The sequence below is a fragment of the Henningerozyma blattae genome, chromosome 3, assembly GCF_000315915.1.
Source record: "Henningerozyma blattae CBS 6284 chromosome 3, complete genome".
Taxonomy (NCBI): domain Eukaryota; kingdom Fungi; phylum Ascomycota; class Saccharomycetes; order Saccharomycetales; family Saccharomycetaceae; genus Henningerozyma; species Henningerozyma blattae.
The window spans coordinates 702,695-717,629 of record NC_020187.1 but is presented as its reverse complement, the minus strand read 5'-3'; the positions used below and the strand labels follow the sequence as shown (position 1 = coordinate 717,629).

The window sequence follows — 14,935 nt, the reverse complement described above, 5'->3', positions numbered from 1 at the left end:
GTTTGGAATAACGAACTATTAATACATCCATAAAAAGGATTTTGCAAGACTCAAACTTCCCTTTTTAATTTTTTTTTATTTGTCTATTAATTTATATTCCTCTAGTTCTTTATCCACTTTTAATTTTTCATATTTAATTGTTGCTATTTCATTTTAATCTCTTTTTTTTTGCTTAATTACATAATTATTCGTTTACATTTTAATCCTTTAATATTTTAATTGTTTTCATTTATTATTTAATTCATCCAATCCCAACACTAATAACCTAATCGTTTCTTTTTCTCTTTTTTTTCAAAATATTTCCGCTCTCAACTATCATTACATCTTCACTAAATTTGACAACCTGATATAATTAGATAGTTTGGTATTTCAATTAGTCTAATATTTCCACATTATTTTACGTCTTTATTTGGGAGATTCTATTTTGTAAAGAGTATATCTTGATTTTTTTGTCTTTTTTTGTGGTTTTTGTTAGGAACATACTATTAACAAAGAAAAAAATTATAGATTTACAGTAATTTTTTCTAGAAAAGGGAAGATAGCAATCGAGGACGTACCGTTTTAGTTAAATTTTAGAAATATCGAATTGCATAGCTTATATTTTTGTTTTATTTCTAATATTTTGAAATTTAAAATATTCATACTATTATGTCCGGCTCATTTTGGAAATTTGGACAAGATTTTACAACAGAATCTGCCATCTCGAAACTTCTGAACAAGGCATTTATCAAGCTATCAGATGAAAAGATTCATGAAGAAGACGAAGATGACAGTGATAATGATCTTGATAAGGGAATCAATACAAGTGTAATTATTACTCCCGAAAATGGTCATGATAAATCTACCATAAATAAATTGAAATTATCTGATCAAGTTAATATTGAACATAGTGTTATACCGCAAGATGATGAATATGTTACTGCGAATACAGCTTGTACCGAAAGAACTTGTAATGGGGTTTCTGATAAAAATTGTGCTGATAATAAAAATAGTAATAATATCAGAAGTAATATATTGGAGGAAAACATAGATAGTAATAAAGATAATGATGATGACAATGATGACAATGATGATGATGAGTTACCAACGAATGAAGAAGATTATTATACTTATTATAGACCCAATTTGGATATTTTAAACGATTTACTAGATGATGAAGAGTTATATACTGAATTGATGTGCTCAAATTTTAAATTATTAATATATTTAAAATATCCACAAGTATTGGAGAAATTAATTGAATATGTTACAAATGATGAATTATTAAAAGAGAATGACGGTATTAGTTATTCAAATAATAACGATACGCATGATAAAGTAGATCATGATATTATTATAGAAGAACAAGAACAATTAGAATCAGAAAAAAATGAAGAAACCAACATTATTAAAACCAAAACTAGTAACACTACGAATAATAATAGAGAAGAGCCAAGTAATGAAGAAAAAAACAAAGCATTGGAAATGGATGAACCTACTGAAGTACAAATAAAAAACAAAGACACAAAAGAAGAAGAAAAAGATATTAATAATCATAAAATCATAAAGATAGATCCAGATACACTTAAAGATAATAATGATGACGATGATGAAGATGAAGGAAGTGACTTGAGTGTGGCATTACCACCAGAATCCGAAGAACAAGTAGAAAATAGAAGAGCTCGTATGGCTGCTGAGATATTATCTGCTGATGTCTGGCCCTTATCATCTGCCATTGTAGAAAGTGATAAATTAATGGATAAAATTTGGTCCGTCTTAGATTATCCTGCACCTCTATCAATTGTATCTTCCACTTATTTCATGAAAATTAATGAGCGCCTGCTGGATACAGATTTAAATAAAATCTTGCAATTTATTTTAAAGCAACAAAAATTAGTAGATAGATTTCTAATTCATATCGATAACCCGCCTCTAATGGATTTCTTATTAAAAGTCATATCAACAGATAAACCAGAAGCCCCCATAGGTATTATTCAAATATTAAAATCTCAACAATTAATTTCAAAACTGTTAAATCATTTAAATCCAGAATTTTCAAGTTCTACACAATCTGCTACTGGCGATTTCTTAAAGGCTTTAGTGACTTTAAGCGCTAATTCAAACAATGAATTGGCATCATGTATAGGCCCAAATGAACTAACGAGGGAATTAGTTTCCTCGGAAATGATGGAAAAATTAATTAATATTATGTTAAAAGGTGGTACTTCATTAAATAATGGTGTTGGTGTCATAATAGAGTTGATTAGAAAAAATAATTCTGACTATGATTTTGTTCAAGTAGTACATACAACTTTAGAAACACATCCACCATGTGATAGAGATCCTATTTACTTGGGGTATATGATAAAATTATTTTCGAAATACTTACCTAAATTCAGAGATATGCTAGTAGAAACCAAATTAGAACAACTAGAAACTCCATTTGGATTTATAAGACCTCTTGGATTTGAGAGATTCAAAATATGTGAATTAATTGCAGAATTACTACATTGTTCTAATATGGCATTATTAAACGAGCCTGACGGTGATAAAATTGTACAAATGCGTGACCATGAAAGAGAGAAGTTACTAAAAAAATCGCTAGAAGATGATAAAGAAAATAATAAAGGCGACAAGGAGGGAGAACATAAGGAACAACACTCAAATTGTATAGATAGGGAGAAACCTCGAATAGAAGAAAAAATACATGAAAATAAAATGAATTTAACTTCTTCAAATACTAATATTGATAAAATTAATACTTCTGATACAAATAATTCCAAATATAATTCTGCTAAAACAAGTCATGACAACTTAACTGATGAACTAAAATCTAACTTCAATAATTTATCAATTACTGACAGAGAGAAGATTTCTAATGATATTTCACAAACAAAAGAAAAAGATAATGCTTCTGGAGATGTAATTAACAGTACAGATGACGAAGAGGAAACATTAGTCGGTGATCGATTAAAAGAAGTTCTTCATGAAAATAGAATTATTCCTATTATTTTGGATATGTTCTTTGAGTTTTCCTGGAATAATTTCTTACACAATGTTGTATTCGATATCGTTCAACAAGTTTTAAATGGTCCCGTTAAGATTGGGTACAACAAATATTTGTTAACTGACATCTTCATTACCTCTAATATCACTCAAATGATAATTGATGGCGAACAAAAATGTTCTGATTTTGAAGCTGAAACAGGTTTACGTCTTGGATATATGGGCCACTTAGTTCTAATAGCTGAAGAAGTCGTTAAATTTAGTGTTTATATCGAAGAGTTGGAAGAGGAATATGATGATCAAAAAATCATAGATGCTTTAAAGGAACTAACTTGGGTTAAATATACTGAAACTGTACTTGCTGATATTAGAGAAAAGTACAATACGGTATTAGGCGATTTTAATGACGGGGAAGTGAATAGCGAACTTTTCAGTCATGAAAGTAATCAAAATGATGATGATGATATTATGGTAATGCATGACCAATATAGTGCTGAAGCTTCCTCTGATCTTTTACCCGGTATAGATTATGATTTTCATGGTAATGATGAAAGAGAGAATGATGAATATTTTGCTGAATATAATGATCCAGATAATTTGCGTTATTATGAATACTTGGATGGCGATGGAAATAAAACGAGAATACACTTAGACCCTCCAATTGATTATGATACTACAGGAGAAAATACTGCTTTACATGAACCATTTGATGACCAGAATGATAACCGTTTTAGCGATTATATGTCACATGAAATTGGAAATGATTTTAATCTTTATGGCTATGATCACAAGAAAAAGGTGGATGGCGATTATAATAAGAAAAATGAAGAAAGACTGTACGATGAGGATGATGAGGATAATGCTGGCTCTCCTGACCCAAATAATTTCGAATCATCGGATTTATATTCCAGTAATAATTTTTATGACAAGTATAAGTCCAATACAAACAATACTATTGATGAACCTGCAGTATTTCATCCATTGGATTTAGATATCATAGATGACGACGATTATTTAGATCCAAATGATGATGGGCAATCGTATGCTAAACCAAACAATCCACTATATAGCAACGGACTGCCAAAATCTTCGGGATTCTCGAATAACATCATTCAAACACATGTTCCCATGGAGTCATATAGAGATGATAAAGCTATTAACAGTGATGAAGACAGTGATGAAGACAGCGATGAAGACAGTGATGGCAGTAGTGACAATAAGAACTTTTCAAGAAGTGATTCAATTGATGATTCCATAAGTGATGATGATAGTGATGAAAATGATCTCATAACAGCAGACGGTAAAAGTACCGATAACAATGACGATAATGAAGGGTTTGGCCTTTATAGATCAAGAAGCAACGATAACCTTGCATGGGACGAAGATGAGCAGGATAGATTAATGGAAATGGTCAACTACAATAGAAAATTCACAAATAGATAATTACAGATACTTATGAAGTAATTGTGCCCTTTAGATTACGTACTAGAAATTTTATTTTTACTACGTACCTATGCTTCATGGCATTTTAAAGACAATAAAACATTTAATTTTTATGTTAATTAATATTTGCACATGTTCAAGATACTCTTCAAATATGATTTAACTCGTATTTTAATCTACTCTAATAACAAACTTCCATACGCCAAGTTGATCAAACAATTTTAATCATTAGTTTTCCAAAAAAAAAGCACTTACATTTACTAAAATAGACTGCACTTATACTTCCATAAGCATACCACATTAGGACTAGCATATAACAATTTGTACTATATAATTTTTTGATATTTTTTTTACATTTTGATTCGAATTATTAAGTAGTTAGCTTTTGAACGGACTAATATTTCACATTGTTCGAAATAGCTTAACATTATTAATAGGGTTAACAAGTTTGGCAAGATTAAACAAGCTTGTTACGCTTTGAAAAGTTAGGCGCCATTTTGTTTTATTATTTACCATTACTATAATTTTATTTCCGTTATAATAGTTAAAAAATAAAACTTTCGGTTTATGCAAGAATGAATAGGCAAGTAAAATTTACAACTGATTTTCAGTCAGACAAACACAACAATATATATAAAGTGCTCAAATTATATCCAATCTCAGTAAATTAAGCGAAGAACTTCAGACTTAACACTGAATTTAAGACAATTATATTTTTTAAATTATTTCAATGACGAAAAAATCCACTGACAAAAAAATTATTCCTTGGTCTTCTCCACTAGCCTTTTACAATCTTTTCTCATCCTTAGGATGGGGCCATTTTTTAGGTAATTTACTTGTAGTTTACCCTTCAATTGGCCAACCAGCATTTTTCCAAAAGACTAAATTTGGACTAGTCTTAGTTCAATGTGGTGCTTTAATTGAAGTTTACAACTCCTTAATGAGAATTGTTCCTTCTCCACTACTTACGACTTTAGCCCAAGTAGCATCACGCTTATTATTAGTCATTGGTATCTTTACTTTTCTACCAGAAACACCTGCATGCAGTTCTCTAGCCTACATTACTTTGTTAAGTGCTTGGTCGATAACTGAGATTGTTAGATATCTATTTTATTTCTTTTCCCTAACCTCAGAGAACGGTGTTCCCAAAATTTTAATCTTTTTAAGATACAATTTATTCTTGGTACTATATCCAGTCGGTGTTGCCAGTGAATTGTTTATCATTTATTCTGCCTTACCAATTGCTGAAACTAAATGCTCTGTTTATTACAAATATTTTTTGATTTTCTCTATTTTGACTTATTTACCAGGGTTACCAATGCTATATGGCCATATGCTTGCTCAAAGAAAGAAAGTCATGAAAAATCTCTTCCAAGACGCATCAAAAAAGACAGCTTAAATGCGATAATTTTTTAAAGATAATTTAATTCTTCCATAGTTGTGGAACCGCAATTATCGAAGTGTATTACATACTGATATACTTTTATTATTTAGTAAAAATACTTCAACGTTTAACTATTTATTACCTTTTCTGCAATAAATATTTTAATCTTCTGTTTTTAAAAGCACTGAATTTTTCAAGATAATAGACTCTTTATTTCAAATTTGTACTTACTTTTTCTATTTATATCTATCAGGCTGTCTAAATAAAATTCTTAAACCTAAACCTTGCTTACTTTTATAACACAATATCTTTTTTTATTTATTTTTTTTTCACTATTATAATCTTTCTCTGTCCTGATAATTATTAGCCGACCATATTTCTCGTATAGCGAAATTTATTATCCAAATCCATTGTTGGATCAATAAATAAATAAATAAATAAAAGTGGAAAAACACGTAAAAATATATTACATGAACATTCTCGAGCTAACGACTTTCCACTATTTAGGATATATTTTCCCATCTATTACAATATTAGAACAAACTGAAGAAGATTGCCCAAAGTCTCTACTTACTAATAGAACAAATATATAGAGATCTACCAAATCTATTTAGTATCAATTACATGCACCTAGTTATTTGATTCACAATTGATTATTCCATATAATACAAAACATTTGTAAGACACTTGCATTTATTAGCCTTCCTATTTTTAATATTCTATTAGCATTTTGATCTTTTTTTATATTTATTTTTATTTTTATTTTTATTTTTTGATAATAACTTAATAATAGCAATGCCATTTCTAAGGAAAATAACTGGTGGGGGAGGACATAGTAGATCTAATTCAAACAATTCTATAAAATCTGCTCATTCACCTGGTACCGGATCTTTGAAAAATAATTCCACATCACATTCCAAAGTCCCAAGCATTCGTCATTCAGCAGAACATCATAGGCCATTTTCATATTATTCTCATCAATTCCATAGCTCAGGTTCGGACTATACTTTAGTATCTGGAAAATCCTCACCAACTAGTGTTACTAGATCTCCGATCTCTGAAAGGAATATTTTGAGCTCTTCTCCTTCTAATAATAGCGCTTCTTTGCTCTTAGATAGAGATCCTTCACAACATACCCATTCTAAGAAACTGTCACATTCAAGACACTCTTCATCAAGTAGTTTAAATCAAAATGTATCAAAAGTTAGCAAATTAATAGTCTCTTGGGATACAGCTGATCCAGACCAATGGACATTAAATAGAGTTTTGCTGTGGCTGAAATTCCATGAGTTCCCAGAATGTTGGATTAATTTTATTAGAAAACGCTCAATACAAAAACAAACATTTATTAGTTTATTAGCTTATGAAAATTTCTTAGTCTATGAAAAATACTTGCCACAATCAAAGTCTGCTTCATATGATAAATTTCAAAATTTACTAAAATTAACAATGGCTCAAAATGTTACCAACAACCATCATATACGCCAGAAAAGTGCCGATATAAAACTAAATAATTTTAGAAGCATAAGTGATTCGACAAAGGGTAAACCAGATCAGCCACCTTCAATTAGTGATTTAGCTGCAATAAGATCAGTTTCCGAATCTGCTTTACCAATAAATCATAACCAAGAATTTGAACATGAAGAAAGACCAGTAATTAGAGCTCATCATAAGGCAAAAAGTACTGATGCACTTTATAGAAGAAGCTTCATCTCTTTAAAAACTACATCTCCATCAACTAAATCACATTCTAGAACATTTTCTGGGATGAAATTAAATATCCCCCTAAATCTATCAAACGAAACTAGTAACAATTCTTCAAAATCCGCATCACCTCCACTATCTCCTTCACATGGGGTTCTTTCTAGGAAGCAACATAAAAGTACGTCTTCTGAATCATCTCTATTGAATGTTCTTCTTGGATCAAATGGGCCTAATGGGTCCAATACTACAAATACAAGCTCGACTACCTTACCAACAGATGAAGAAATACAAAAATATTATAATAGATTAGAAGCAAGTTCAAACAAGAATCCCCCAAGCCTTAACCAAGATTCTAAATCCCTTAAGTCGCAATACTTAAGACAATCGCCAGTTATTCAAGAAGAGAGAAGCTCACTATGGGAGAAATTTAAAAGAAGAAGTCAGATAGGAACATCATACACTTATCCAGCTCGTCCTAATACCACTGGCAGCTTACAGTCATTAGTAACTAATAGCAAAGAAAACTTGACTACGACGGCATCAAATAGCCATCACAACACAGATATGTCTGCGGACTCCGATCGTGAAATTATAGATGACAGAATCTTACAAACTCCCGGACCCGTTGATCATGAAAAAAATAAGGGACATCAAAATGACATAGCAAAAACACCCTTAGAAAAGATCTCTGACTACAAAGGCTCAAATTCCTTATTCACACCAAACATACCGGAACTCCCTTATATTAGTCAAGCTGTAGAGAACCTGAACTCAACAGAGCCGAGTTCAAATTTACTCACTGAAACTGCTTTAGGCATTCATAACGAAACAAAAATATATCAAAACATAACGTCCAATATATCAGAATCTAGTTTGCCGCCTCCAGCCATCGCTCCTAATCTCAGAGAGAACCTTCATGTTCTTGATTCCATATACTTACCCCAATACATTGAAAAGAAGTCTGTGTTTATTTTAATAACAAGTGATAATAAATGTTTTCAACCATTCGATGTCTCAACTGTTTCTAGTATCGAAGATCTGTTACTTGATGCTGAAAAATTCTTAGGATTAGAAAATTATAAAACTGAAGTTTACTTAACAGACTTTAATTGTAAATTAGGTAAGCCATTATCACCAGAATTGTTGAAAACTTGTACCAATAACTTATTTATTAATACCACAGGGAAATTATACTTTCACGTATTAGATGGGCCAATTGAAACTGATAAAGGAAATTCTGTTTCATCTAAATTATTACCTGATGCTTCATCTCGATTAAGTGTAACAAGGAATGAATCCATTGGCTCTAATAATAATAGTCTTACAAATTCAAATGATCAAGCATCAATAACTACATCATCTTCGGATATTTATTCGTTTGATGATAGAGGATCAGAAAATGGTAGAAGGTATCCTCGAACTCCTAGCCATTACTATGATATACCGTCTACAACTTCTACTGGCGAAGAAGTTAATTATTGGAATGCTAAAGAGGTAGCTATTAAAAATAATTTCGCCAATTCAGATAGTAATATAAAATCAGTAGCACAAAGAGTGGCTGAACTTCAAAAAGATGACAAACCAAATGAAATTGAACCAAAAATTAAAAATTTTAATAAAAGAAGAGATTCACCTTTCTTGGAGGATAATTTAGCGCCCAAAAGAGAAGCTCCCAAACCACCAATTGATGTATCACCTAGTAGAGCATTATCAACTAAAAAACATGTGTCGGTTCTCCATAGAGGACGGTCAAAACTGACAAGAAAAAAAGAAATTGAAAGTTTAAGACTAAAAGGCTTATCACCTGTTTCCATGACGAATAAGAGCACAACTCCAGAAACTGTGATATCTTCATATATTCCTGGTTCAACAAATATTTTGGTACCACAACCATATAAAGGTGCCGACGTAAATACGAATAAAACGAGAGATGAAGGCCCTTCAGTTTTAACTAACTCTATATATTTGAAAAACAAACCAAGAAGATCAAGTTCAACTTTAGCATCAGTAATGTCAAATTCAAAATCTAGAAAGCACATAAATGATGAGTTCTCACAAGCTGTTTCTAGATCATCAACATTCAAACAAAAAATTAGCAGATCCAGTTCTATAAAATCCAGCAGTAGTTCTTTGTATCATGGTACACCACCTCTGTTGAAGAGAGGGAGTACAAGAAGAATTATTTCATTATCGTCTGCAGCTGATGTATTTGATGAAAACAACATAACATTTGCTGACGCACCAGAACTTACTGATTCTGATGGTTCTGATGATATTATTTGGAATAAAGCTGATACAACAGATTCTAAAAAGATAGATGCTAGCGATTCTTCTGATGATATTATATGGACAACTCCAAAGGGTAAAGAACATTCTAAAGTGGAAACAAAAAACAATAATGAAGATTTAGATAGTTCATCATCAGATGATATTATATGGTTATCCAAGAGTGGTACCAATACACCTGTTGGTAAACAGAACAATATCGAAATGTCCAATTACAAAAGTAACTACAATACTATGAAAGATCAGGATGAAGAAGAAGATGGAGATGATGAAGACGATATTATTCTCGGACAACCTAATATTAATGACGAGGATCATATACTAGGAAGACCTGACGAAGATGATAGCAGAAAACTTCTAAGACGCATGACATTGAGACCCTCTCCTGAAATGGTTTACCAAAATCTGGAGAAGTTTTTCCCACAAGCAAATTTAGACGAACCTGTTTTAGAAGGTCACACTCCACCTGCTTCACCAAGATCTACGAGGTCACTCGATGCTAGTAAAGTATCTTCACCGTTAAAAGAAAATATTTCATGCATTTCACACACTATGATTACGTCTCCAAAACCAGAATCTGTTCAAAATAAATCTAAACTCGACACACCACCAAATAAACCTCTTAATCGTAGGCTAAAAAGAACTAAAACAATTAGAACAATTGCCCACGAAGCTAATGAAAAAAGAAGGAAGTCTGTAAAGTTAAAAAGACAAAACACAAAGATGTGGGGTACAAAGGTTGTTGAAATCACTAAGAAGACAAATGTTTCAATCAACAAATCTAAAAATGATAGAGGAGAATACAAAGAGTTTGCTTGGGTAAAAGGTGAATTAATTGGTAAAGGATCCTTTGGGTCAGTTTATCTTTCATTGAATGTTACTACTGGGGAAATGATGGCTGTTAAACAGGTCGAAGTCCCAGAATTTGGCTCCCAAAATGAAGCTATTGTTAGTACTGTGGAAGCTTTAAGATCTGAAGTTACTTTGTTAAAAGATTTAGATCATATCAACATTGTTCAATACTTAGGATTTGAAAAGAAAAATAATATTTATAGCTTATTTTTAGAATATGTGGCTGGGGGTTCTATTGGTTCATTGATTAGAATGTATGGTAGATTTGATGAAAGTCTAATCAGACATTCGACAACACAAATTTTAGCCGGTCTTTCATATCTACATTCAAAAGGTATTTTACATAGAGATATGAAAGCTGATAATATTCTTTTGGATGGTGAAGGTATTTGCAAAATTAGTGATTTTGGTATTTCAAGAAAATCAAAAGATATTTATTCTAATTCTGAAATGACGATGAGAGGTACTGTATTCTGGATGGCACCTGAAATGGTGGATACTAAACAAGGTTATAGCGCTAAAGTTGATATTTGGTCTCTTGGTTGTATTATTTTGGAAATGTTTGCTGGTAAAAGACCATGGTCAAATTTAGAAGTTGTGGCTGCTATGTTTAAGATTGGTCAGAGTAAATCTGCTCCACCAATACCTGAAGATACTTTACCCTTAATATCACAGGACGGTAGAGATTTCTTAGATGATTGTTTTAAAATTGACCCTGAAAAGAGACCAACAGCAGAACAAATGCTAGATCATCTATTTTCGCAGGTAGATCCTAATTTTGACTTTTCTTCGACAGATTTGGTAAAATATATCAGGTGTAATGATAAAATGAATTCTACTAAGTTACGTGTACACTCTGGTGATTACACGAATGTCAACCATTGATATAGGTAATTAAAAATTTAAAATAGAATAACTAAATAACCTAATTATATTGAAAAAAATAAACAAATTATTGTTTAGAATCATAATATTAGCCAGCTAATTATAGAGGATATTATATGAAAATATTAATATAGCGTTAAATAAAATTACATCTTGCATTTATTGTTCTAAGTAGGAACTAATGCACATTTAAATGTAAAACTGGAATTAAATAAAATAAATATGTTTAATCTATTTTATTAGTTTGCGTTGTGAATGTAGATGAAGCATACGCTTTGCTTGTGCATAATTCAGATTTGTCATCAATTTTGATATTCTGGGAGGAAACCATGGTTGGATCTGTAGGGCCATTAGAATTAGGTCTTTCAGAGCAATAATAATGTGGAATTAATACGTCAAACTTCCTACGGGCACCTTGTAAAATTGTAGATTTAACTTCCTCAGAAAATGGAACTGTGCCCGAAAATAAATGTTCTGGAATAATAAAAGTTGTATCTTCTATATCATCTAAAGTGATTTCAGGCGTATTATCGTTTAATACAGCTTCAATGAAGGAAGTTGATGAAATTTCTTCGATAGACTTTTCAGCCACATCAACATTAATAATATCAATTGAGGCATCTGCAAACCAATCTTGATCTGGAAATAGATTATAGAGGTTGTCCAAAAAATCGATATTTTTACCATTGATATAAATAGTTCCTCTAATTGGATCACCAGCTAAAATGCTTTTATAACATACGTATAAGAATAAATACATTGCGAAAAAATCAGAAGAAGCTAAATTTGGGTTTGGTAATAACAAGTTATACCTCTTTTTCTTAAATCTATCAACACAAATCCTCCCACCTGTATTTGAAATCATCATGATAAAATTTGCTTTTAATGACTTGGATAAATTTTGGAAAAAATTTGAAGATAATTCATTTAAGCCAAACATATGAGAACAACATTGTTCAAAATTATTAAGATCCCATGAAATGTTTCTATGTGACGAAGGATTCCCATTTGATGTAATAATCGACTGTGTTGTATTGAATGAAGATCCTTTTAATGGTAAAATCACAATATCCGAATCATTCATTTCAGTATTAACAATATTGATTGCCTTTTCTCTCATTGTAGAAAAAATCACTTCACTTGAGAAAGGGATCTTGCCTAGACGAGTAAAAATGTCGAAGATTTCCAAATATGAGTCTGAATTAACATATGTATTACGGTTATGAGAATCTACATCTGTAGCATAAGTTTCATCGTGATAAAATTTAGAAGATTGTAATAAATCAGTAGTTCTTTCAGTTAATAATTTTAAATGAATAGCTTTCAATGGAATCATTGCATCGAAATTTTGAACGTTTTCATCCACAACACTCAAGTTTTCGTAAACATCATTATTCTTGGAGAAAAAATGCTTTAATTTTAATGATTTAACTTTTAATGTTGAACCAGATGATATTCTACTAATAGAGGTTGAAGTGGTTTTACCACCATGATGATTGGGCAATGAATTATTACTATTAATATTATGATAATTTAACTTCGATTGAATGGAGGAATTTTTTGCAAAAATTAAATAATTCAACAAATGAAGAGAGGGAGAAATAGTATCAGTACTATTAATAATATTAATAATTCTTGTTGGAATAAAAGTTGTAATATCTTCGAAGCAAAATAAGGATTTTTTCCTTCTAATGAATTCAAGTTCTTCTTTATCATCTTGTGTTAATGGAGTAATTTCATCCATATATATTTCCTCGTCATTTGAATTTCTATTGTGGCTTGAATTAAAGTTTAATTCTAAATCAGGATTCTCTTGATGCCTCTTTTTATTTCTCTTTTGGATCATTCTTGGCTTAATCGTTTTTCTATAAGAATCCGTATAAATCATCTGCGTCATTGGAGTTGTAATAAAGGTAGATACTAAAGCCATTAGGATAAACATACCATAAATTTTTTGAGTAATAATACCTGCGTTCAACCCAATGGTTAAAACAACAATTTCCACAATACCTTTACAAGACATCAAAACACCCACAGCTAAGGATTCTCTAAAGAATAATCCATGCAAATAAGCTGTTACTGACCCAGATACAAGCTTACTTCCTACAGCAATACCAATTGCGGCAAATATATAACCCCAATCTTCTCCTTTATTTAAAAGGGTTAAATCAACGCTTAATCCTGAAACAGCGAAATAAATGGGGATAAATACAATATTTGGTATATCCTCCATTCTTTCTGCTAGCTTAACAACGTAATTATTTTCTCTTGGAACAACAAGACCTGCAATAAAAGCACCGAAAATTGGATGAACACCAATGATATCTGTGAAATATGCTGAAACAAACATGATCAATAATATCAACATTGTGGCTAAGGGAGATGGTTTAGGTCTATCTAATTCATGCGTCTTAATTAAAATCCATTTCAATAGATATTTTAAAGGAAAGAAATATATTAAAAACCAACCGAGGGTACATAACAAAATGTATACCGTATTAACGGGACTTGATTCTGAATTGGAAAGAATGACACTCAAAGCTAATAGGACCCAACCTAAGATATCATTGATGATACCTGCTCCTAAGACAACAATCCCTGCTCTATCTTTAATCAAACGTAACTCGTTCAAAATACGACATAATACTGGAAAGGCAGTAACTGACATAGAAACTGCAATGAAAACCATATAAACAGTAAATTTGACATATCTATCATCAGGATCTTTATTTGCATAAGTATTAAATAAAGGAATGGCTAGTAAACAACCGAATCCAAATGGAACAGCCAAAGTGATTAACCCAATTGATAATGCTGTTTTCAAATGCTTTTTAATAAACTCAATGTCTACTTCTAGTCCCAAGAAAAACATGAATAAGATAATACCTAGATTAGCCACAAGATTCAACCCAGGAATCGATGCAGAGGGGAAAACAGTCTTTGTATAATTCGGTATTTGACCAAACACAGTGGGACCTAGAATTACCCCAGCAATAACTTCGGAAATAACTCTTGGTTGCCGTATTTTAGAGAATGGTATGTGAACTAGATTACACATGATAAGGATCAGACATGTTTGGAAAAGAAATAATGTAATTGGAGAGCTAGAATTGTAATCAAATGGGTTTACACCAGATAATACACCACCTACATGGTTTGAAGACATTGTATACTATATGTATGTTGTTGTTTTTTTGTGAAAAAAAAAAATATTGTCCAATGAAAATGCTTGAAAAAAAATAGCAAAGTTTTGTGTGGTATAGGAATGTGAATCCTCTTAATATTTATAAATATAAATGTAGTTATTAATTTGATTTTGTTGGGTGTTCCATACTAGTTCTCACGATTGAAAAAAAAAGTAAAATTTATAAAACAATAATTATTAAAGATTTTATT

The 14,935-nt window shown here is 31.0% G+C and overlaps 4 protein-coding genes across 4 annotated transcripts; 3 read left to right on the top strand and 1 right to left on the bottom strand.

Moving 5' to 3' along the window:
• Positions 1-648: 648 nt before the first annotated feature.
• TBLA0C02960 (SAPS family protein) lies at positions 649-4,428 on the top strand (the record flags this gene model as incomplete). Its single annotated transcript, XM_004179571.1, has 1 exon — positions 649-4,428. The coding sequence occupies one exon, from the start codon at positions 649-651 to the stop codon at positions 4,426-4,428; it is 3,780 nt and encodes a 1,259-aa protein (XP_004179619.1).
• Positions 4,429-5,158: 730 nt separating this feature from the next.
• PHS1 (enoyl-CoA hydratase PHS1) lies at positions 5,159-5,827 on the top strand (the record flags this gene model as incomplete). The annotated part of the gene is made up of 1 exon (XM_004179570.1): positions 5,159-5,827. One exon carries the CDS (start codon positions 5,159-5,161, stop codon positions 5,825-5,827), a length of 669 nt encoding a protein of 222 aa, XP_004179618.1.
• A 780-nt stretch (positions 5,828-6,607) lies between these two features.
• On the top strand, positions 6,608-11,539 carry BCK1 (mitogen-activated protein kinase kinase kinase BCK1; the record flags this gene model as incomplete). Its single annotated transcript, XM_004179569.1, has 1 exon — positions 6,608-11,539. One exon carries the CDS (start codon positions 6,608-6,610, stop codon positions 11,537-11,539), a length of 4,932 nt encoding a protein of 1,643 aa, XP_004179617.1.
• A 226-nt stretch (positions 11,540-11,765) lies between these two features.
• KHA1 (Kha1p) lies at positions 11,766-14,705 on the bottom strand (the record flags this gene model as incomplete). Its single annotated transcript, XM_004179568.1, has 1 exon — positions 11,766-14,705. One exon carries the CDS (start codon positions 14,703-14,705, stop codon positions 11,766-11,768), a length of 2,940 nt encoding a protein of 979 aa, XP_004179616.1.
• Between the last annotated feature and the right edge of the window lie 230 nt (positions 14,706-14,935).